A 25,234-nucleotide genomic window follows, 5' to 3' on the forward strand; every position below is an offset into this window, starting at 1 on the left:
TCACTAACATAAACTTTTCAGATTTTGAGGTATATGGTGACATTTTCTCAACCTTTTTTTCGTCTATACCCTGATCTTGTAAAATCGTCATTTGTACCCATTTTTAAGTTTTTATATTTCATCCCTACCAGAAGCATTAAATAGTATTAGTACTCTTTTCATTCGGAAAAAAATTTAAAATAATTCTTAAATTTTAATCTACATACTAATTAAATATTGATGTTAATAATAATATAAAAATACCATCTTCTTCAAAAAAATTTAAAATAATAATTAATTTAATTTAATTTTTTCTTTATTTCTCGAAGCAGCCACCGCTCCTTCTCCATGGAAAAGGAGCGGCAGCTCCTTCTCCAAAAGTGGAGAAGGAGCGAGCTGCTCCTTCTCCACGGTTAAGGAGCGGCCGCCGCTCCTTCTCCGATGAGGAGCGGCGGCGGCTTTTCGGTTGGTTCCGGATTTTTTTAAAAGATACATGACCTTTCAAAACAAGTTAAAAGGCGGGTTTGACCCTTTATTCAAAAGTAAAATTATGATTTGCATTTCAAACAAACAAAGCCTTAAATTAAGTCAACCCTATCCCTTTTTTCCAATAATTCGTACCATTCATAGCCTACAAATTTGAATTGATCAGAACAGTGGAATCAGTCAAAAGCTCAACTCAACTTCATGCCGAGTCTAGTTCCCTCTTCAAATCTAAAGAAAATGAAACTTGCCAAGAAAAAAACCATTCATTTCTAGACAACAAGGTTATCCAAATATTTTTGCTTCAATGTCAAGATCAAATCTTTTTTTCTCTGTGATCCCGACCCTTGTTTCTGTTGTTGTTCTTGTTCTTGTTCTTGAATTATCCACCAAACTATGCAATGCCCAGATGAACCATATCTGTCCACCTTCTTCTTGCGGCCAAATCCACAACATTTCTTACCCTCTAAGATTAAAAACTGACCCCCAACACTGTGGCTTCCCATCATATGAACTTTCTTGTGAAAACAATCAAACAGTTTTATACTTATACTCCGGAAAATACTATGTTCAAGCCATAGATTACTCTAATTCCTCACTTAGAATAGTTGATGCTGCTATATCTAAAGATGACTGCTCTTCACTTCCTCAGTTTTCAATGACTGGCTCTAATTTCAGCCATACGGATCCATATACTAATGTAGAAAGATGGTGGGATTATGATTATAACACGACACCGGAGCGTAATAAGGTTGTAACTTTCTTGAAATGTGCTAACCCTGTGAATTCTTTAATGTATGTGGACGCTGGGGTTTGTAGGAGTGAGGAGTTTTCTTATGTTATTGATAATTTTACTAGTGTAGCTGATGTAGTGAATTCTTGTAGAATTGATTTGATGGTTTTGTCAGCTGCAGTAGCTAGAGTTGGTAGTAATGTTTCGGTTCTTGATGTTCGTAATGATTTGGCATTCGGGTTTCGTATTTGGTGGGATCATATTACTTATGTGACTTGTAAAGGAAAGGAATATGGATATCGGGATTATGAGTGGTTCAGGCCTGACTGCTCAGAAGGTACTAAAAAAGAATTGAAATTTCAGTTTTGTTTCGTTTTGATTTTCGTATTCGTTTTTGTGTATGTAATGGTAGCTGATGAAGCTGGCGTAACCCTTATGTTTAACACCTATGTTTGAGTTAGATTATGTACTTAACAGAAATAAAGAACCCTGATCTGCTTTGAAACTTCTTTGATTCTCTCTAAGACTATAGTTTTCCTTAACCAAACTGAAAAACATTTGATTTATTCGGATTTATCTTGCTTCAGTTACAAGTGACTATTATTATGATGATGAACTGCGAAATGTTTCTGAAATGCTGAGTCTTTAATTTTGTGTGTAACATTGGGCTGATGCCACTCTGTTCTTAATCTTTGCAGGGTTCACTCTGAGAGATTTAATAGACCAAATCAGAGGTAAGGCTCTTTTTCGGAAATCTGCGCTAGCAAACGGCATTTATGGACATTTTAGGACAGATTAAAATTTGGCTTTTTTTCTCTTGCTATAACAGTCAGCATGTAGTTTTTTAATTTTAGCTATCGTGCTCACAGCTTTGATTTTCCTTTTCTACAGCGGCCCGCTGGCTCATCTTGATGATTATTGGTAAGCACAATTTGTTTCCTGATGATATAAAAAAGATAGAACATATATGGCAGGATTATAGTGGACATGGAAATGCTTTTAATGATATAATTTTATCGTATAGGAGCGCTTGTTGCGACAAAACACATCCTCTGCACTCCTTGTGTGTTGGCATTCTTGGTCTACACATGGTCGAGGAGGCATGTATCAATGTACGACAGCATAGAAGAATTCCTTCAAAATCAAAATGACCAGCTTGGTCCAGTAAGGTATTCTTATTCAGCTATTCGGAAAATGACCAACGGCTTTAAGGATAAGTTGGGCGAAGGAGGGTACGGTTCTGTATATAAAGGAAAGCTTCGCAGTGGCCGTTTTGCAGCAGTAAAGATATTAGGCAAGTCAAGCGCAAATGGCCAAGATTTTATCAACGAAGTGGCATCCATCGGACAGGTTCACCACATCAATGTAGTACAACTGATTGGTTTTTGTGCCGAGGGATCAAAACGCGCTCTTGTATACGATTTCATGCCTAATGGATCTCTCGATAAATATGTTTTATCTCGAGAAACGAATATCCATTTGAGTTGGAAAAAGATGCACGAGGTAGCACTTGGAGTTGCTCGTGGCATTGATTATCTTCACCGAGGCTGTAAGATACAAATTTTGCATTTTGACATCAAACCTCATAACATCCTCCTCGATGAGAATTTCGTTCCAAAAGTTTCGGATTTCGGACTTGCCAAACTCCAGGCAACAAGTGACAGCAATGTGACACTTACTGCAGCAAGAGGAACAATTGGATACATAGCACCCGAATTGTTCTACAAAAACATCGGGGGTGTTTCATACAAAGCCGATGTCTATAGTTTCGGAATGTTATTAATGGAAATGGTGGGAAAGAAAAACAACTCAAATGCAGAAGCAGAACATTCCAGCCAAACATACTTCCCAAACTGGGTCTACAACGAAATCATCGACGGAAAAGTTGAACTCGAAAACGCTACAGAGGACGAAGAAACGTTGGCCAAGAAGATGATAACAGTAGCATTATGGTGTATACAAATGAAGCCTAGTGATCGTCCTTCAATGAACAAAGTTGTAAAAATGCTTGAAGAAGATTTGGAAAGCTTACCAATACCTTCTAAGCCTGCTCTTTGGCCAGAACAAACAGTATGTGAAAATGAAGAGGATGAGTATACAGGTGATACATGGTCATCTTCTATATTACCATCTGCTTCTGAAACAAGTAGTTTACTTACGAATTCATATTGACTCACATATCAAAAATTATCGAACCACAAAGAACCATGAAGTGTGTATTCTAATCTTCTGTGCATATATACATAGAAAAAGTTATAATTGTAACTGAAGCATTTTGAGCAAACACTGTAATACTGTGATGATTTTAGTTTATCTGCAATCTTTTCAAGCTATAGTTCATCGGTACATTTTGATACATATACAATCCTATTAATATTTATGGAATTTAGTTTGATGAATGAAGGGTTCTATTAGGTAGCACACGTTCCGTTTTGAAAACATTTTGGATGCTTGATGTTTCGGACACGTTCCGTAAAAAATCTTAGAATAACAAAATTTTGTCGTGTCTAATATCCGAGTGTAAAATTCTTATGTTCATCCGACATACAATTTAAAATATACTATATGTCTACCATCAAACTGGAGCTGGTGTGTTCTTAATTTAGAATTTTGCTTTGGGTCATTATGCATATAACGTGTCTGATAAAATGTCTGACTGAGAGCTTTAAGTAAGACCCAATTTTTCATCGACTTGCCTTTGGAGCCATGTGGAACTTGACAAACAAATCAGACAAGAAACCTTGGGGCAGTGGACCAAAAATGATATGGTAAGCTCTCTGTCTTTTCTTTTGAAATTTTCTTTTTTGTCATTATTTAACTCTACAATGTATACTAAGCAAAAACTAGCATAAATTTTATTTGGTTGGCATGTCCCAGGTATGTTCATTTGCATTCATCTTGACTTGTTTAGCAAGCAAAAACTAGCTAAAGTAGCTCAGCCATTGATAGGACGGCTGTGAAATTCCTTTCTCTCGCATACGCTCTCTTTTTCGCATCTATGTTTTTGGAAAAACTTCTGTCTGGAGGCAGTTTTGCCCTTTTCATAGTTCTTCTATTTCAAGTTCCTTGTAACGCCCAAATAAATCATACCTGTGAAAACCCTTCTTCTTGCGGAAATCTCGTTAGCATTGCCTACCCTTTCCGACTAAAAGGTGATCCATCAAACTGTGGTGATCCTAACTATGAACTAACTTGTGAACATGATCGAGCCTTTATGAATTTGTACTCGGGAAAGTACTATGTAAAGTCCATCAATTACGATAATTCAACAATTCGACTCGCTGATGTTGGTGTGCAGGACGGAAATTGTTCGTCCCTTCCTCTGTATCCTTTAAACTATTACAACTTCAGTTTTGACCCTCAGTATTGGCCACCATATGACCTAACTGATCTTATAATGTTCCTGAGTTGCAAAGCTAGAGTGAATTCGGAACTCTATATCGATGCTTCATCTTGTCTTGATGGAAACGGTCACCAATATGCTCTAGTTGGCAATAGGAAGGCTTCAGATGTGGAAGATGAATGTTCCGTAAATTTAATTGTAATGGCTAGGAGTAGGACAACTTCACAAACTATTTTTAGTAACCTTTCGTTTATGGATGTCCATAATAATCTGTTGTTTGGTTTTGATCTTTCATGGTCTCCAATTATCTGTGAAGATTGCCAAGGCCAAGGGTATTGCATGTTTGATCAAGCCACCAATGTTGTTGAATGCGCTAATCCCTGCAATTTGGACCACATTTCATCTTTCAGTTGTGCGTAGTAATTTCTTTTGAAATACATGCTTTCAGTTTTTCTTGGCACTAGCTTTAATTTACCCTGACAAATTATTGTCTTCTTAAGCACGTCTTCAAATTTTTATCTTGATTTATGCAGGCGCCATGGAGCTTTTTGTATATTCTATTCTACCCGGTAAGTATCAACATTTCCATTTTATATATATATATATATATATGTCTTACTCAATATGATTGCTTTGATAAACCGGCGCAATTTCTTACAGATTTGGTTTGTTATGATAATAATCTAAGGGAAGCATATGCCTTAAGCTTGGTCGGCTTTAGGCTTTAGACGAGAATGATTGATATAGTGTCATTTTTCATTATAATTGTGAAGATTTGTAGTTATGATGGACTTATATCTTGATACTATCTTGTATTTCATGCAGATTTGGTTTATTATGGAGTCTCTGTGATTGGTAAGACATTACTTTTGCATGAGTTTTTTCACTTTGTTTTTCAATAGAATTAATGGAGGAAGAACTCTCAAACAATAAGGATAGACTGGTTCAAATAAAATGAAAGAAACCAACCTTGTAGGAGGAAAATTTCTCATCTATCGGTGCTTAGCTGCGTATTGCACCCAATGATGAGACGAGTAAATGGTTAAATATTTCTTAACGAGTTTCACACTTTCATTAGTCAAGTTTAAAGAACCAAGGTTATCTAGCAGTAATTGAAGGTTCAACTAAATGAGTCAAGTGTAAAGCAAAATTATCCTATTCGGGAAAAATATATTTTTAATGATCTGTTGACTTTCCTATGCAGTATTAATTTTAGGTGCCAAAACTATTTTTGGGGCTCCATTTGTCTTCATATTTCTGATATACAAATGGAGAAGAAGACATTTATCAGTGTTCGACTCGGTTGAAGAGTTTCTTCGAAGTCAAAACAATCTCATGCCAGTAAGGTACTCCTACTCAAAACTTAGGAAGATGACTAATGATTTCAAAGAAAAATTGGGTGAAGGAGGCTATGGTTCTGTATACAAAGGAAAGCTTCGGAGTGGCAACCTTGTTGCAGTCAAGATATTGGGAAAATATAATGCGAACGGGCAAGAATTCATCAATGAAGTTGCTACCATAGGAAGGATTTATCATGTTAATATTGTCCGACTTATTGGCTTTTGTGCCGATGGTTCTAAACGAGCTCTAGTGTATGATTTCATGCCTAATGGCTCCCTTGAAAAACACACTCTTTCTCAAGAAAACCGTACCTCTTTGAGCTGGGACAGAATGTTTGAGATTTCTCTTGGAGTGGCCCGTGGTATTGAATACTTGCATCGAGGCTGCGATATGCAAATCCTTCATTTCGATATTAAACCTCATAACATACTTCTTGATGAGAATTTCACTCCAAAAGTTTCAGATTTTGGACTCGCTAAACTGTATCCAACTAATGACATGGTGGTGTCTATGACAGCAGCAAGAGGAACAATCGGATACATAGCACCGGAGTTGTTCTACAAAAATATTGGAGGCGTTTCTTATAAAGCTGATGTTTATAGTTTTGGAATGCTGCTAATGGAGATGACGGGTAACAGGAAGAACAATATCGTAACAGGAAATTCAAGCCAAAGTTATTTTCCCTTTTGTGTTTATGACCAAATTCTTCATGGGATGGAAATTAATATTGAAGATACCACAGAAGATGAAAACAAAATTGTAAAAAAGATGGTTGTGGTAGCATTGTGGTGTATACAATTTAATCCCATGGACCGTCCTTCGATGACTGAAGTAGTGAAGATGCTTGAAGGAGAATCAGAGAGCATACAACTTCCTCCGAGGCTTTTCCTATATCCTGAAGAAACATTGGTGAGGGAAACTACACCTTGGTCATTGTCTGGATCAATTAAGTCAACAAGTTTGATTGGTTATGAAATGTAGTGTATCGGTACAATTTGCCCATTGTAATTGATGGATTGGAAATTAATAAAAGAATCTCTTTCTCTCCATAAATTCTGTTTACTCTGTTTCTTCTCTCTTATATTCGCCTTTTTTATACTTTGCTTCCTTTTCACTGCTTCTTCTTTCCTTCTCTTGAATCTTGTATTCTATCAGTTGCTCCACTGTTGCTGCCTGCTTCCTGCATCCATAAGAACATGGTACGCAACATTCTTCTACTTTTGTAATTAAGCAGAATATTTTTTGTATTTATTTATATATTTCTGCTGCAAACTTTTGTATGTAAGCAGATTTTTGGTCGATTCCTTAATTTCATAGTTAATGTGCTAATGAAAAACCATTGAAAACTGGTTGATTGTTTTTTTCTTTCGAGCAAAGAATGAAAGGCACTTCATCACTATGAGAACAGATAAACATTCTTGAACTATACATAGAATTTGATATCATATTTCAGAAATTGTTGCTAGTTCTAGGTCTAGTGGCTTCACATGCTGATTTCTATACGACCTCGTAGACGAAAAAGGATTAGGAGGAACTTTTAAATTGTCATCTCCTTCCAACATTTGAAGAACAGTTTTCATTGAAGGTCTGTTTACCGGATGCCACTGAATGCACCAAACTCCAACAATTGCAAGTCTTTTTGCTATATCAGCATTACCTTCTTCTTCTTTTTCCCCTAAGCAGATTATTAGTTCTTCCCCTTGTTCCAAATGATTATATATCCATTCAGGATAGTATAATAGGCCACTATTCTCTACTGTAACATCCATGTTTTTCCTTCCTCCTACCATTTCTAATAACAACATTCCAAAACTATAAACATCTGACTTATAGGATACATTTCCAAAGTTCCTGGAGAACACTTCAGGCGCAATGTAACCCATAGTCCCTCTAGCCGTAGCCATGGAGATAGCACTTTGATCCTTAGAACACAACTTCGCCAATCCAAAATCTGAAATTTTTGGATTGAAATTGTCATCAAGTAGAACATTACTAGGTTTTATATCAAAATGGAGGATTCGTTGTTCACATCCTTGGTGAAGATACTCGATCCCTTTCGCCACACTTATAGCAATGTTTAGAAGTTTATCCCAACAAAGGATCTGGTTGTTTCTTTTTGTTGAAAATATGAACTTCTCTAGCGACTCATTTGGTAGAAACTCGTATACTAAAGCTCTTCTGAATCCATCAGCACAATAGCCGACTAAGCGAACTACATTGACATGATGAATTAGACCCATGGTTCTTACTTCATTGATGAACTCTTCTCCATTACCTTTAGAATTGTTGAGGATTTTGACAGCAACATAAATTTCATGTGAAAGCTTTCCTTTGAATACTGTTCCATAACCTCCTTCGCCCAATTTTTCCTTGAAATCATTCGTAATCCTCTTGATATCAGCATAAGTATATCTTGTAGGCTTAAGAGCCTTATAATCCTCCAGAAACTTTTCAATCTTCACTTGATTCTCTTTTTCTGCTTTGTCTTTTCTGTATTTGTAACACAGCACAAGAATTGCTGCCACTAGAAGAAGCGAAACAAGGACTAGACCAGTAATCAGTGGCGCTTTCATTGCACCTGCTTGAAAAAAGTAGTTGAAAATTAATATTAGCTTGGCTACCTTTTATTTGTTACTGATATCTGGAGAAATTGAGAACAGAAGACGGAAAAGGAGGTACCTTTGCTTGTTCTGAGATTTCCATAACAGACCATTTCGCGCAATGTGCTGTTACTCTTGATTCCACATTTCTTGTTTTCTGCTTCACAGAGAGAACACTGTGGTGTTGTCCAATTCAAGAGAAGATTGTTACCAGGGAAGTCAAAGTTAAATGGGAATGATAAAATTTCAAAAATCTTGGCGCATGATGAGATTGGCATGGAGCCTATATATGAGGAGGAATAAATCACATAGACCTGATATCCCGGATTCGCAAGGCAAGGAATTTCATAACCGAGGCCATTCAAGTCCATATTTCTTGATGTACAATTGAAGAAACTGTAAGAAAATATGGATTTTCTATAGAAATTGAAAGAAGAAGTAGAAAGGTTCAGGCTCTTGAGGTTTCTTGGCTGACAAGTTTCCGGGTCGGAGACTGAAATCATCTGGGATATGTAATCAATATCCTTGACATACATCTTGACTGAAACTGGCAGCTCTATAAAAGTCTGTTTATTATCTGAACAAGATAAACCAAATCCAGGATAGCCACAGTAGCTTGGCTGCCTATCTTTAAGCCAAAAGGGAAATCTGATGACCGGCCCGTCTTTGCTGCAACTCGTTTCGAAGCATTCTGTTTTCCCTGCAGCATTTTCTGCACAATTTGCTGTCAGAATGAGGTAAAAGACTATATATGTGATGATCATTTTACAAGATGTGCTCATTTTGGATGTCTAAACTCTTTACTAATTTAGAAATGACTTCAACTCAGACTCGGATATAAAAGATTGCGGCTTTTAGAGATCATCCTTCCTGGTAACTGCAAAAGCGTTGAACTTCTGTCGGAGAAAATAGTATAGTAGACATAGCAGGTCTATGTATTTTCTGTGGAAACTAGTCGAGAACAATTGATCGTAAACTGATCCACATGGCCTTGTTCTTGTTTTGATCGAGTGATATTTGAGGGATTATTAAAGTATTGTTTCTCAAGTCAAGTATAAATTTGACAAATATATGGGACGAAAAGCGGGACCCGCGTCTCTTGCCGGCTCAGGAAACCTGATAAAATATGCTCTCTTGTGTCTGGTGTGTCCTTGACGCTTTTTTGTTGGAATTACTTTGGCTTCAAGTCTTTATGCATATAACTCGTTTGATAAAATGCCTGAACGAGAGGAATCAAGTCAGTTGGACTCTTATTACAATTTATATACAAGTTTGCAACCCAGGTGATTCTAATAATTATGTTTTTTTATGGATGAAAGTAGTTCGTTTTCAAAGAGTGTTTGATTCTGTCTGTTGTTTCTTGAGCTAATTTGACATTAGTGTCCATTATTGGCTCACAAGCGTATTCATGCTTGGTAACATTGGCTTATTCTATGTTTGGTAGGAAAGAAGTTAAGACAGGAAAGGGAACTAATCAATAATCGAGGTTAAATATGTTTAAGCGAAAGAGTAGGTATTTAAACCATGTCATCTAGTTACAGTATATAATCTAATGTTTTCATTTGCTCCTATTCCCATTGGCATCATTTGGGTTGAAAGAAAGTGTAACCCAAATTTCATCGACTTGTCTTTGTAGGCATGTGGAACTCGACAAACAAATCAGACAAGAAACTTTGACTTCTGTTGCAGGGTGGCGGACCAAAAAATATGGTAAGCCCTATGTCATTTCTTTTGTGACTTTCTATTCTGTCTTTATTTATATCTACATTGTTTTCTTGAATTAATCTTGACTTGAGTCTACCAAGCAAAAACTAGCCAAATGGCTATCTACAATCCTTCACTAACCCCGCATTATTTTATGTTCTGATGAACCAAAGAATTCTGCAGCTCAGCCAACCATAGGGCTATGGTGAAATTCCTTTCACTCGCATACGCTCCCTCTTCTTCCCCATCCATGTTTTGGAAAAAACTTATATTTGCAGGCAATTGTGCCTTTGCCATAGTTCTTCTATTCCAAGTTCCTTGTAACGCCCAAAAGAATCATAACTGTGAAAGTCCTTCTTCTTGCGGCGATCTTGTTAGCATTGCCTACCCTTTCCGACTAAAAGGTGATCCATCAAATTGTGGTGATCCTAACTATGAACTAACTTGTGAAAACAGTCGAGCATTCGCGAACTTGTACTCGGGAAAGTACTATGTGAAGTCCATCAATTACAGTAATTCAACAATACGACTCGCTGATGTTGGCGTGCAAGACCAAAATTGTTCCACACTTCCTCTATACCCTTTAAACTATTACAACTTCAGTTTTGGCGATCAAAATTGGGTATCATATATCAAAAATGATCTTATAATGTTCCTGAGTTGCAAATCTAGAATTATTTCGGAACTCTATATCGATGCTTCACCTTGTCTTGATGGAAACAGTCACCAATATGCTCTAGTTGGCAATAAGAAGGCTTCAGATGTGGTAGATGGGTGTTCCGTAAATTTAATTGTAATGGCTAGGACAACTCCACAAACTATTTCCAGTAACGTTTCGTTTATTGATGTCCATAATGATCTGCTATCTGGTTTTGATCTTTCATGGTCTAGAATTTACTGTGAAGAATGCAAGGGCCAAGGATATTGCATATTTGATGGAACCACTGATGTCATCAAATGCTCTAGTGCCTGCAGTTTGGGCCATATATCATCTTTCGGTTGTGCGTACCCTCTTTATTATCTTTCATCTTAAAAAGTTGATTTACCCCATAATTTATTTTGAAATTCTTGTTTTCAGTTTTCCTTGGCGCTAGCTTTAATTTACCTTAACAAATTGCTGTCTTTTGTTTGTGATGCCTTCAAATTTTTCAATTATGACTTCTTAAGCATGCAATATCATTGTTCCTCTCAGTTTAATCGTTTTTATCTTACTTTACATAGGCACCGCGGAGCTTTTTCTAGCACTTACTCTCTGTAAGTATTGACAGTCCCATCATATATATATTTGTTTCCATATGAATATATGATTGCTTTAATATACCATTGCAATCTCTTACAGAGATGCAGATACATCATACATGTGGAATTTTTTATTTGGATATAGCTTCAGATAGTTTATGGAAAGTATATGCTTGACCGGCTTTAGGCTTAGACGAAAATGATTGATATAATGTCCTTTTTATCATAATTGTGAAGTTTTGTGGCTATTATGGACTTATATTCTGGACTTTCTTGATGGATAGGTTGATTAACATTATCTTGTTTTCATACAGATTTGGCTTATTATGGAATCTTTGTGATTGGTAAGACATTACTTTTCAATGACCTTTTTTTTTAAGATTAAAAGCATTTTCTAACAATAAGGGTAGGCTGGTTCAAATAGAATGAAAGAAATCAAACTTGTAGGACAAATTTCCTATATAGGAGAAAGATACTTTTGATGATATGTTGATTTTCGAATGCAGAATTAATTTTAGGTGCAAAAATTGTCTTTGGGGCTCCATGTATCTTCATATTTCTTATTTACAAATGGAGAAGAAGACATCTATCAGTGTTCGACTGTGTTGAAGAGTTTCTGCGAAGTCAAAACAATCTCATGCCAGTAAGGTACTCCTATTCAAAACTTAGGAAGATGACGAATGGTTTCAAAGAAAAATTGGGTGAAGGAGGCTATGGTTCTGTGTACAAAGGAAAGCTTCAGAGTGGCAACCTTGTTGCAGTCAAGATATTGGGTAAATCTAATGCAAACGGACAAGAGTTCATCAATGAAGTTGCTACTATAGGAAGGATTTCTCATGTTAATATTGTCCGGCTCATTGGGTTTTGTGCCGATGGTTCTAAACGAGCTCTAGTGTATGATTTCATGCCTAATGGCTCCCTTGAAAAACACACTCTTTCTCAAGAAAACCATACCTCTTTGAGCTGGCACAGAATGTTTGAGATTTCTCTTGGAGTGGCTCGCGGTATTGAATACTTGCATCGAGGCTGCGATATGCAAATCCTCCATTTTGATATTAAACCTCACAACATACTTCTTGATGAGAATTTCACTCCAAAAGTTTCAGATTTTGGACTCGCTAAACTGTATCCAACTAACGACATGGTGGTGTCTATGACAGCAGCAAGAGGGACAATTGGATATATAGCACCGGAGTTGTTCTACAAAAATATTGGAGGCGTTTCTTATAAAGCTGATGTTTATAGTTTTGGAATGCTGCTAATGGAGATGACGGGTAACAGGAAGAACAAAATCATTACAGGAAATTCAAGCAAAAGTTATTTCCCTTTTTGTGTTTATGACCAAGTTCTTGACGGAAAGGCAATTGAGATTGAAGATGTCACAGCAGATGAAAAGAAAATAATAAAGAAGATGGTTATGATAGCATTGTGGTGTATACAATTTAATCCCGTGGACCGTCCTTCAATGACGGAAGTAGTGAAGATGCTTGAAGGAGAATCAGAAAGCATACAACTTCCTCCAAGGCTTTTCTTATATCCTGAAGAAACATTAGTCAAAGATAATACAACTTGGTCATTGTCTGGATCAACCAAGTCAACAAGTTTGGTTGGTAATGAAATATAGGTAAAATTTGCACATTGTAATTGATGGATTGGCAATTTATAAAAGAATATCTTTCTCTCTTTAAATTCTCTCTGCTCTGTTTCTTCTGTCTTGAATCTTGTATTCTGTCAGTTGCTCCATTGCTGCTGCCAGCTGCAATAAGAACCCGGTACGCGACTTTCTTCTACTTTTGTTTTTAAGGCTTTAAGCAGATTATTTTTCGTACTCAAGCAGATTTTTGGTGGATTCATTAATTTTATATTTAATGTGCTAATAAAAACTCACTGCAAACTAGTCGATTGTTTCTTTATTTTTGCGTTGTTTTTTCTTTTGAGTAGAGAATGAAAGGTATACTTCATCACTTTGAGAACAGAGAAACAACCTTGAACTATGCATAGAATTTGATATCATATTTCAGAAATAACAGCTAGTTCTAGGTCTAATGGCTTCACATGCTGAATTCTATACGACTTTGTAGACGAGAAGGGATTAGGAGGAACTGTTAAATCATCATGTCCTTCCAACATTTGAACAACAGTTTTCATTGAAGGTCTATTTACTGGATGCCACTGAATGCACCAAACTCCGACAATTGCAAGTCGCTTTGCTATTTCAGCATTACATTCTTCTTCTTCTTTTTCCCCTAAGCAGATTATTAGTTCAGCCCCTTTTTCCAAATGATTATATATCCATTCAGGATAATATAATAGGCCTGTCTTCTCTACTGTAACATCCATGGTTTTCCTTCCTCCAACCATTTCTAATAGCAACATTCCAAAACTATAAACATCTGACTTGTAGGATACATTTCCAAAGTTCCTGGAGAACACTTCAGGTGCAATGTAACCCATAGTCCCTCTAGCTGTAGCCATAGATATTGCACTTTGATCCTTAGAACACAATTTCGCCAATCCAAAATCTGAAATTTTTGGATTGAAATTGTCATCAAGTAGAACATTGCTAGGTTTTATATCGAAATGGAGGATTCGTTGTTCGCATCCTTGGTGAAGATACCCGATCCCTTTCGCCACACTTATAGCAATGTTTAGGAGTGTCTCCCAACCAAGATTATGTTTGTTTCTATTTGATGAAAATATGAACTTTTCTAGTGACTCATTTGGTAGAAACTCGTATACTAGAGCTCTTCTGAATCCATCGGCACAATATCCGACTAAACGAACTACATTGACATGATGAATTAGACCCATGGTTCTTACTTCATTGATGAACTCTTCTCCATTACCTTTAGAATTGTTGAGGATTTTAACAGCAACATAAATTTCATGTGAAAGCCTTCCTTTGAATACTGTTCCGTAACCTCCTTCGCCCAATTTTTCCTTGAAATCATTCGTAATCCTCTTGATATCTGCATAAGTATATCTTGTAGGCTTAAGTGCCCTGTAATCCTCCAGAAACTTTTCAATCTTGACTTGATTTTCTTTACCTTCTTTGTCTTTCTTGTATTTATCGCACAGCACAAGAACCGCTGCCACTAGAAGCAGCGAAGCCAGGACTAGGCCAGTAATCAATGGCGTTTTCATTGCACCTGTTCGGAAAGGTTCTTGAAAATTTACATAAACTCTATGTTGTACGGAAATTGAAAGGCTGATACGAAAAACACTGAAACATAGAAATGGCGCAACAACAATTTAACAAGAATATGTTGTAAGTATAAATTTCGGCATGTCAGAAAGCCTTTTTCGTAAATGGAAACAACAAGTTGAAATATAGAAGTCGATAAGTTTCATGCAACATAGCATTAGCTTGCAGAATAAGGCAAAGAAAGTACCTCTGCTTGCTCTGAGATTTCCGTAACATACTGTTTGGAGTTCACTGTTACTCTTGATTCCACATTTCTTGTTTTTTTCTTCACAGGGAGCACACTGTGGTGCTGACCAACTCAAGAGAAGATTATCATCAGAGAAATTAAAGTAAAATGGAAATGATAAAATTTCAAAAATCTTGGAGCAAGATGAGAATGGCATGAAACCTATACCACTCGAGGAATAAACCACATAGACCTGATATTCAGGATTTGCAAGGCAAGGAATTTCATAACCGTCGGATCCCAAATCAACAATTCTTGATGTACAATTGAAGAAACTGTAAGAAGTTCTGGGATTTATATAGAAATGGAAAGAAGAGGCATACAGGTCAAGGTTTTTGAGGTTTCTTGGCTGACAAGTATTCGGGTTGGAGACAGAAATCATCTGGGATCCGTAATCAATATCCTTGACATACATTTTCACTGAAATCGGCAGCTCTATAACCGTCTGTTTATCATCCGAACAAGACAGATCAAATCCAGGATAGCCACAGTAGCTTGGCTGCCTATCTTTAAGCCGAAAGGGAAATCTGATGATCGGTCCGTCTTTACCGCAACTCGTTTCAGGACATTCTGTTTCTTCTGCAGCAATCGGCAGAATGAGGCAAAAGATTATGTATATGATGATCATTTTACAAGGTGTTCAGCTTAGATTCAGAGACAAAAAAGATTGTAATCAAAAAAGCTTAAACTGACCGACACAGCCTAGTTCTTGTTTCGATTAAATTGATGTTTGAGAGATTTTCAAAGCATTGTTTCTGAAGTCAGGTGGAAATTTGACAAATATATTGGACAAAAACTGTGGGACCTTTGATTCTTGCCGGCTCAGGAAATTAGTTTGGGCAGAGTTGGCAAATTCTGAGTTCATGTGTCTGTCTGGTGAGCGCTGGATGCTTTTTCGATGTCTTTGTGCATATAAAATGTTCGATAAAATGCCTGAATGAGAGGAATCAAGTCAGTTGGAGTGTTATAACAAGTTTATAATTCAATTTGTTGATGGATAAGATTCTTCGAGTGAGTGTATCTGATGATTTCTTGAGCTAATTTGACATAAGTGTAGTCATATGCTTGGTAATGGTGGGATATACTTAGGGGTGTAAACCACCTCGACTACTCATAACTCGAAAAAACTTGAGATTGGCTCAAACAATTCGAACTGAGCTCGAATATCAATTACTAAGAGAAAATTACAGACCTGGGCTAATTGCGGGACTTTCTTACAAAAATGCTAACCCTCTTAATTTCTTTCATCTATGCTAATTTATTGATTACATTAAATAGCTAATAGCGGGATTATTTTACATGCTCTACATAAATCATCCCTGCCTTACACGTGTTGCTTCTCCCTTTAAACTATCACCATTTTTCTTTTCTGGAACTTTCATTTTTACAACCCAGAAACTCTCCCTTTTACCTCCACATTCTTAACCTCAAAATAAAAATCCATAAATTCTGAGAACAAGAAAAGAAAGCACTTGAGGTCAAACTCCAAGTCAATCGTCCTCCTCCGCCGCCACATCCACCACCGCAACAACCACCGTTAAATTCACTTCCGCCGCGTTCTCCTCCACCCCTACTTTATCCACAACGTTCAACCCATTTTATAAATTGGAAACTGAAGATAATATAGTTTTACAATTGAACAATAATGAATATTTCTACAAAGATTTGAAGAGTAGCTTAAGAATAAAAAAAAACAAAGACACAAATAATGAATTACAGACGAAGAAAACAAATATCCTAAAATTATTGCAGAAGACGGAGAAGATTAAACATGGCGATGATGGTGTATTTACACGACCTCTTTCTGTTTCAGTAAAAGCCCATTATTTCACAGCTTCATGTCCAAAATATAACATGCCTTCTCTCAAACTGAGCATTATTGTCGGAGTTTTCCCATCCATCCATCGACAACTACACATTTGATGGCATATTCATCGGTAAGTTAAAGAATGGAAACCCACCTGAAGCGAAGAGGTAATAAGAGAAGAGGCGGAATTTATTTTGTTATATACGGTTGATAGACCCACCTGAGGTTCTTCATCTTCATCGAACACAAGTTCCTTAGGTTTGCGATTGAATCTAAATGAGAAATTTGTACAGATTTAAATTAAAGGCTTCTAAGGGATTTACTGCAAATGGAGGGATTAATTTTTGTAGAGAAAGAGAGTTTGGTGTTGCCTGTGTATAGAGAGGAAGTGAAGTCTTTCATTGTTAACAAATCAAAGAAGATGAGCAGGTTTTTTAAGAAAGAAAAACAATAAAAGAGAGAAATCATATGTATTCCACGTGTGTTATAAGTGGTTCTATTTTTATAACGATTGATACATTTTCAATACATTTCTAATGCATTTTAAACACATCTCAGATATATTAGATAATTATAAATTTATTATTTAAGAAAAATAGTTAATCGACGCATAGATGAATTAATCTTTTTTTTAATCTTGAATCGAAAAGTGAACTAGATGTAGTAAATTGAAATTTAATTAATTGAATTAATTAAACTTTTAATTTGTTATTTGTTATTTTTATCGATTTAATTGAATCAACCGATGAATATTTAATACATACAAAAGATATTTGAAAAAAATATTTGATACATCTACGATACATATACGATACACCTCGAATACATATCTAATACATTTGCAATACATATTTGATACATATTCGTTGTTCGGAACCTTTTTCTTATTTTCTCTTTTTAAGTTTTATTACTAATATTTTAATACATCTCAAAGACTTATCGAAAATTTTATTACATGTATTACATATAGATTTACATATAGATTTTGTATACATATTTAATATATCTCTGATAAATAATTTATATATATGATAGATATACTTTTAAAATGTATTAAACAGATACATCGTTGATATATAATTTATACATAATATGTACATTCTTAATATATGTCTTTTAGATGTATTTGCTAGATACATCTTTCATATACAATTAAAATATAATAAGTATATCCTTACTATGTATCATTAACAAATATTTTATACAATTTACAGAGCATGTGGCATATTTATATTTTTATATATGTTATAGATACATTTCAACTACCCGTAAATTATATATTCAATGCGTCAAATATACAACTCAAATACAAATACTATACATATATGATACATTTCTTATACATATCAGAAATAGTTTTGACGCATAATGAGAAATTGTTGCAAATAAAGAGAAAAATATATTTTAATGCTAACGAAGTGGATAATATTGTTATTAGATCTTTTTTGTGTGTACATATCATGTATACTAAAGATATTTATATCAAGTAACATATAAAGATGTTATTGATGCGTGGATTTTAATTAAAGTATGTGATAGGTGTATCTTTAATTTAAAATATATTATATATACACCTCAAAGACAATAATATATCAAATAATATCAATAACATTTTGATATTATATATATATATATACCTCATAACTTATTATTTTTATGCTTCAATTTATAGTGAATAGTAACATATTAAAATGTTATTGATATTGTTTGATGAGTGAATTTTAATTAAAGCACGTAATACATATATCTTTAAATTAATTTAAAATATATTATAGATACACCTTAGAGACACATAAATAATCCATATTAATAATAAATTTATTTATTTATAAATTTATTTTTGTTTTAGAAATATGAAAAAATAATAATCAGATATGTCCTTAATACATATCTGATACATAACAAATACATAAATGATACATGTTTGAATTTTTGACAAACTGACGCGTGACTGACGCACGCAATCTGACGCGCGTGTCAGACGCATGTCAGACGCGTTTCTGACGCGTTTTTGACCTATTCTGACGCGTTTTTGACCTTTTTTTATTTTTTTTGTGTGTGTCATGTGTTGCATTCTCATTGGAAAGGTATTAAATGTAAAGTTTCAATTTTTTGAGGTGCTCATGTAATATTTCAGCTAATTTAGCATTGTTGTTATTTTCTTCCTCTTTTTGTATAGTTTTGTTATTTTCTCAATTACTAAGGCTATCGGTGTCAGCCCTATTTCTTCTTTGGTGGGCCTCCTAGTTTGTGCTATCTTTCTAGGGTTTAGTGGAGTGGTGTGCCATACTAGTGATTGGTTATTTTTTTACCCAATTGCTTCCAACTATTTCCATGCAAAGTACGTCTTTTTCTTAAGTTCTTTCCTGTGATCTTTCTACTGTTCTTTTTGGCTTTGGTCTGGAGGCTCTGTTGTTTTTTTCTGGGGTATTGGCGAAGGAAGTTATGGCAGGTTCTAGTCGACAAGCAGAGATGGATGCCCGCATGCCTGTCCTTGAGGAGGAGGAGGATGGACTGGATTTTCCAGGGGGAGTAGAAGTAGTGAATAATGATAGATTCAAATGGTGTATTGTGGGGCGGTTCCTAACTGATAAAGTTGTTAATTGTGTAGCGGTTAAGACTGTGCTTCCACCCATTTGGAAGCCAGTTTTCGGCGTTTGCATTACTGAGATTGGTCCAAATCTTTTTCAGTTTCAGTTTGGCCACGAGAAGGATATGAGGCGTGTGCTTGATGATGGTCCTTGGACGTTCGAATCCCATATATTCTTGTGTAAACAGCTGGTGGTGGGTGAGTTAGCAACGGAGGTTGGTTTGTGGGAAGCTGATATTTGGGTTCATATCCTTGATATTCCTTTAGGGCTTGTTTCTGAACAGTTGGGTGTGGATACTGGCAATTTTCTTGGAACGTTTGTAAAACATGACGAGAAATTTTCCAAGTCAGATGGGGGAAGCTCGATGAGAATAAGGGTCCGAATTGATGTTCGGCGCCCTCTTCGGAGAAGAACTAAGTTGAAAAGGAGTCAGACCGCGTGGAACTGGATAAACTTTCAGTACGAGCGTATACCAATGTTCTGTTTTTATTGTGGGATCCTAGGGCACTCAGAGGATTTTTGTGCTAAGTATTTTGCAAATCCGATCCCTAAAGAGCTGTTGCCGTATGGTTTCTATATGAAGTATAATCTTAAACGGAATGTTGCAAAGTCGGATGAGAGGTGGCTGCGTTCGTTTAGCCCTCCTAGGGTTTCTGAGGTTGATGAAGACAATGACGTGGCAAACCTAAATGGAAAGCTGGCAAAAAATCTCTACATTGAAAATTCAAACAAAGATTCTGCTTCCCAGAAAGGTAGGGAGGAGGTAGAGGAGAATATTGTGGGGATTAGCACTGATTTAGTGGTTGGGGATTCTAGTATGTCAACAAAATATATTGTTGGCAAAAATATAGGGGGTTTACATTCTGAGTTAGATGGTGAGCTGGCGGTAGACCCCAAACGTAAGAGATCCAGCGTGGCAGTGGGTAATAAGAAGGGTATGGGTGGAGCAAGTTTTCATATAGAAGATATGATTATTGATTCACAAAGTGACGGACCGGTGGGCCTTGATACTCAGGCCCGCCATCAACAATGAATTGCCTAGCTTGGAATTGCCATGGTTTGGCCAGTCCACGTGCAATTAGATTCTTGAAAAAACTGGTAAAGGAGAAAAATTTGTCGTTCTTGTTCTTATGTGAGACTCTTGTTGGGTTTGCTCGTATTCATGCAATCCAAAGGGAGTTGGGTTTCAAGGGGCTTGCTTCTATTGATTGTGTTGGCAGGAAGGGGGGTTTAGTGTTGTTGTGGAGGAATGTTTATGAAGTTAATATCTTGGAAGTTTGCGATAACTTCATAGATGTTGCTGTAAAGGAGAGTGGTGGTGGGGAATGGAGACTTATAGGATTCTATGGTTGTCCGGAAAGAGCGAGATGTAGGGAGTCGTGGGATATGCTGATAAAGCTAAGTTTGGTTAATAATCTTCCTTGGTTTATTATGGGGGACTTCAATGATATTCTCTTGCAAAACGAGAAAAGAGGAGGTTGTCGACAAGAAAACTGGTTATTGAATGGGTTTCGAAATGCTGTTTCTGAAAGTGGCTTGGTAGATATTGGTGCGGAGGGGTACAAATACACGTGGTCTCGTGGGCGTGAGTTTAGCTCGAGAGTCGAAGAACGGCTAGACAGGGGTTTTTGCAACAAAGAGTGGTTGGAGCTGTTTCCGGAGTCTAAGATTACCAATGGTGAGTCTACTTCCTCGGATCACCTGCCCATTTTTCTTTCGACCATGGTTCGCAGACAAGTCTTCAGGTTTAACAATACTTGGGTGAGAAAGCCTGGTTGTTTGAAAGCGGTTGAGGAAGGTTGGAAGCAAGATCCTTTAGGAGATGTTACTAATAAGCTTTTAGCTGCTAAAGAAGGATTGGGAGCATGGAGTGGTAACACGAGGCCTAAGTTCAAAAAGAGGGCTGAAAAGTTGAAAAAGAAATTGGCAGCAGCTCAATCTCGGTATGATATGGCCGGTTTTGATCTGTATAAAGACCTGGTAAAAGAATACCAAGACTTACTTTTGGAGGAGGAGACTTATTGGAAGCATAGGGCAAAATGTTTTTGGTTAGGCGAGGGGGATGCGAACACCCGTTATTTTCATAATTCAGCTTCTGTAAGAAGGCGCAGTAACAGAATTAATAAATTGAAAGATGAAGACGGTTTGTGGCATAGTAGTTCAGCGGAGATTCACGCCATTTCTCAGCGGTATTTTTCTAACTTATTCGCTGATAGTGATGTTCAAAGAGCTGACTTTATTGATGTGGAACCTAGGGTGAATGAGTTGCATAATGAGTTGTTACTTGGTCCTATTTTGGACTCGGAGGTAAAGAAAGCCATTTTTAGTATGCACCATGACAAGTCCCATGGTCCTGATGGTTTTAATCCGGGGTTCTTTAAACATTATTGGGGTGTGGTGGGACAGGATGTTGTTAAAGCTTGTAGAGATTTCTTTGTGTCAGGAAGGTTAAAGGAAGGGATTAATAACACTGCTATTGTTTTAATTCCAAAAAAGAAAGTCCCGGAGTCGATGTCTGATTTGAGGCCTATATCTCTTTGCAATGTAGTTTATAAAATTATCTCAAAGGTGCTTGCTAATCGTATGAAGAAGTTGATGCCGGTTGTTATTTCTGAGAACCAGAGCGCGTTTGTGGAAAATAGGCTTATTACGGATAATTTTCTTATCGCTTATGAAATTGGTCACTATCTGAAAAGAAAGAGGAGAGGAAATAATGGGTTGGCGGCTTTAAAAATTGACATGAGTAAGGCTTACGATAGAGTGAGGTGGAATTTTGTGGAGCGCATGATGCTTTTGTTGGGGTTTAGTAGGCGGTGGGTGAGTCTTATTTTGGAGTGTATTTCGTCGGTTAGATATACGAGTATTGGAGATTGTTTCGATATGGAGCCGATTGTGCCGAGTAGAGGGTTGAGACAAGGTGACCCTTTATCGCCATACCTCTTTATTATTTGCGCTGAGGGGTTAAGTTTATTGCTTTCTAGTATGGAAGAAGCGGGACGGTTGCATGGAGCTACTATTTGTCGGGGTGCTCCGTCCATAAGCCATTTGTTTTTTGCCGACGATTGTTTCTTATTTTTTAGGGCAAACATGGAGGAAATGAGTGTTATAAAGCAGGTGCTAGATCAATATGAAGTGTTGTCAGGTCAGCGAGTAAATGTGCAAAAATCTAGCATCTCTTTTAGTAGCAATGTGAATTCTGTGGATAGGGTGAATTTGTGTGGGATTATGGATGTCCAGGAGGAATGTGGTCAGAGTAGCTATTTGGGATTACCGGCTTTGGTGGGGAAAAACAAAAGGCAAATTTTTAGTTTTATCAAAGATAGGGTGTGGTGCAAGATAAAGGGGTGGAATTCAAAAAATTTATCTCGCGGAGGAAAGGAAATTTTAATTAAAACTGTCGCTCAATCTATGCCCAATTATATAATGAATGTTTTTCTTATTCCTCAATGTCTTTGTGACGAGATAGAGAGGATGATGAATAGTTTTTGGTGGGGTAGAGATCAAGTCAAGCAGAAAGGGATTAATTGGGCGCGATGGGAAAAATTATGTATTCCAAAAAAATTCGGCAGCTTGGGGTTTAAAAAAGTCCGTGAATTTAATATTGCCATGCTCGCTAGACAAGTTTGGAGATTCTTGAGCTTGGAAGGAAATTTAATGGTCCGTCTTTTTAAAGCTAAATCTATCCCTAAGACTTCGTTTCTAGAGGCTAAGTTAGGGTATAATCCGAGTTTTGTTTGGAGGAGTATTTTTGAAGCTCAAGAAGGTATGCGGAGTGGAGCTAGGATTCGTATTGGTAATGGGAAAAATACAACCATATGGAACTCTCCTTGGCTTTTAAGGTCTGAAAATGGTTTAATTACTTCGGCTCAACCTCCTAATCTTGTTGATGCTAGAGTAAATCAGCTGTTGACCATGGATGGGGAAGGGTGGGATGTGGGGTTGATTCGTGATGTGTTCGAGGAAGATGTTGCTGCTCAGATTTTAAATGTTCCAGTGAGCAATCGTGATGTCCAAGACAGATGGTGGTGGGAGCCAGATGCAAAGGGCAAGTTTTCTGTAAAAAGCTTCTATAGAGTTTTGTGCGGGAATGTGAATTTTATTCCTAATGAGATATGGAACAAGATATGGAATATTAAAGCTCCACTCCATATTAGAAGTTTCTTGTGGAGGGTCTGTTCGGGTTTCTTGCCTACAGCAGAAGCGTTGGCATCTCGGAGGGTATTTGTTTATGATTCCTGCAGGTTGTGTAATGTAGGAAAAGACTCTTCTATACACTTGTTTTATTCTTGCATTTTGGCGAGGGATAGCTGGAGGTTGGCGGGATTGGCTTCATTGGGGAGCAGGTTGGATAATATTCAGTTGTGGTGTAGTGATTGGATCAATCGTTTGGAAGAGGAGGAGCAGTCCCTAGCGGCTTTTATTTGTTGGAATCTTTGGTTATGTAGAAACAATGCGGTCTGGAACAATAAGACAGGTTCGGCGTCGGAGGTGGTAGCGGCTGCTTGTTTTCAGTATACGTCTTGGACAGCCGCAAACTCTGATGTTGAGCATCTCAGGTTAGCGCCGGTAAGGAGAGAGGACGGGTGTACCAGTTGGCGTGCCCCTCCACGTGGCTGGCTTAAAGTCAATACTGACGCGGCTATTTTTCCGGGACGGCAGTCTATTGGAGTAGGCATTGTAGTCCGTGATGAGTTTGGTAATCTTGTCAAAGCTCGGCAGTGTAGTTGGCTTGGGTCGTTCTCGGCTACACATGCTGAAATTATGGGTATTAGAGAGGCTTTAAGTTGGCTCAAGGACGAAGATAAGTTGATTGTGGAGTTGGATGCTTTGGATGTTGTTTTAGATATTAGGAATCCTTCTCTTGCGGATTCTGATATCCTTGTGGAAGACTGTGCTGAGTTAGTGAAGCAATTTGATAATGTTGATTTTGTTTTTGTGAAGAGATCTGCGAATCAGGCAGCGCACGCTTTAGCGCATAATGTCAGTTTCAATTCAGGTCATCAGGAGTAGGTCTGTCATTTCCCTGAGTTTCTCAGTAATGTAATTGCTTCGGATTTGATTATATAAGAATCAGCTATTTTGCCTTCAAAAAAAAAGGCTATCGAACCTAAACGAGCCTAAATTGGCCTCTTATAAATTAAAAAATAATAATTTTTGTTATTATATGAGCTTTCTATACTTTTAAATTTAGGCCTAATTCCTTAAAAAAACCCCACCTTGCACTTTTTCTTCGTTTATACCCTGACCTTGTAAAAACACTATTTGTACCCAATTTTGGGTTTTTATGTTTCATCCCTACCCAAAAGCATTAAATTGTACTCTTTTCATTTGGAAAAGAGTTTAAAACATACTTTTTTTCTATTTTAAAATATACAAATAAATCCTTAAACTTAAAAAATAATCAAATACATTCAAATAATTAATTTTTTTTTAATTTTATAAAATAAAAAAAATAAAAAAAAATATTATTATTTTTAGTTTTTTGTCGGAAATATTTTTTTTAAAAATTAAAAAAAATTATTATTATTTTTAATTTTTTTGAAAAAGATGGTATTTTTGTACTATTAATAACATTAATATCTAATCAGTATATAAGTTAAAAATGAAGGATTGTTTTAAACTCTTTTTCAAATGAAAAGAGTACAATTTAATGCTTTTGGGTAGAGATGAAACATAAAAACTCAAAATTGGGTACAAATGGTGTTTTTATAAGGTCAGGATATAAACGAAAAAAAATACAAGGTGGGGTTTTTTTAAGGAATTAAGCCTTAAATTTAAGTGTATCATATTCATTTATTTATTTATTTATTTTGAGGAAAAAAGTGTCATATAAATTGGTTAAAATATACTATACTTTTATAGTTAAAAAATTCAAATAAGTTAAATATGCTTACTTCTTAATAATTATTCCTACTCTTATTCAATTCAAGTCGAGCTCGAACTCGAGTAGTTCGAATGTACTTCTAAGAATACTATGATAGAA

General features: G+C 36.4%; 5 protein-coding genes across 9 annotated transcripts; 3 read left to right on the forward strand and 2 right to left on the reverse strand.

Moving 5' to 3' along the window:
- The first annotated feature begins 564 nt into the window (after positions 1-564).
- Positions 565-3,528, forward strand: LOC126671944 (rust resistance kinase Lr10-like). The gene is made up of 4 exons (XM_050365785.2): positions 565-1,532; positions 1,894-1,929; positions 2,087-2,116; positions 2,220-3,528. The coding sequence occupies exons 1-4, from the start codon at positions 770-772 to the stop codon at positions 3,365-3,367; spliced, it is 1,977 nt and encodes a 658-aa protein (XP_050221742.1). The 5' UTR covers positions 565-769; the 3' UTR covers positions 3,368-3,528.
- A 450-nt stretch (positions 3,529-3,978) lies between these two features.
- Positions 3,979-6,941, forward strand: LOC126671945 (rust resistance kinase Lr10-like). Its single transcript, XM_050365786.2, has 4 exons — positions 3,979-4,950; positions 5,072-5,107; positions 5,364-5,393; positions 5,743-6,941. The coding sequence occupies exons 1-4, from the start codon at positions 4,194-4,196 to the stop codon at positions 6,858-6,860; spliced, it is 1,941 nt and encodes a 646-aa protein (XP_050221743.1). The 5' UTR covers positions 3,979-4,193; the 3' UTR covers positions 6,861-6,941.
- A 302-nt stretch (positions 6,942-7,243) lies between these two features.
- On the reverse strand, positions 7,244-9,315 carry LOC126671949 (rust resistance kinase Lr10-like). The gene is made up of 2 exons (XM_050365793.2): positions 8,559-9,315; positions 7,244-8,457 (listed from the first exon to the last, which is right to left on the reverse strand). Exons 1-2 carry the CDS (start codon positions 9,259-9,261, stop codon positions 7,322-7,324), a joined length of 1,839 nt encoding a protein of 612 aa, XP_050221750.1. The 5' UTR covers positions 9,262-9,315; the 3' UTR covers positions 7,244-7,321.
- A 360-nt stretch (positions 9,316-9,675) lies between these two features.
- Positions 9,676-13,111, forward strand: LOC126671943 (rust resistance kinase Lr10-like). Of its 5 annotated transcripts, none has more exons than XM_050365784.2 (6): positions 9,676-9,762; positions 9,924-9,992; positions 10,116-10,189; positions 11,405-11,437; positions 11,737-11,766; positions 11,929-13,111. In XM_050365784.2, the coding sequence occupies exons 2-6, from the start codon at positions 9,973-9,975 to the stop codon at positions 13,044-13,046; spliced, it is 1,275 nt and encodes a 424-aa protein (XP_050221741.1). In that variant the 5' UTR covers positions 9,676-9,762; positions 9,924-9,972; the 3' UTR covers positions 13,047-13,111. The 5 variants fall into 5 exon arrangements, with proteins under 5 accessions (XP_050221741.1, XP_055961211.1, XP_050221737.1 ...); XM_056105236.1 differs by having other exon boundaries at positions 9,682-9,762; positions 9,929-9,992; XM_050365780.2 differs by having other exon boundaries at positions 9,708-9,762; positions 9,924-9,988; positions 10,116-11,184.
- A 154-nt stretch (positions 13,112-13,265) lies between these two features.
- LOC126671950 (rust resistance kinase Lr10-like) lies at positions 13,266-17,129 on the reverse strand. The gene is made up of 2 exons (XM_050365794.2): positions 14,815-17,129; positions 13,266-14,571 (listed from the first exon to the last, which is right to left on the reverse strand). The coding sequence occupies exons 1-2, from the start codon at positions 15,479-15,481 to the stop codon at positions 13,433-13,435; spliced, it is 1,806 nt and encodes a 601-aa protein (XP_050221751.1). The 5' UTR covers positions 15,482-17,129; the 3' UTR covers positions 13,266-13,432.
- Positions 17,130-25,234: the final 8,105 nt, after the last annotated feature.

The sequence above is a fragment of the Mercurialis annua genome, linkage group LG3 (genome assembly GCF_937616625.2).
Source record: "Mercurialis annua linkage group LG3, ddMerAnnu1.2, whole genome shotgun sequence".
NCBI lineage: Eukaryota > Viridiplantae > Streptophyta > Magnoliopsida > Malpighiales > Euphorbiaceae > Mercurialis > Mercurialis annua.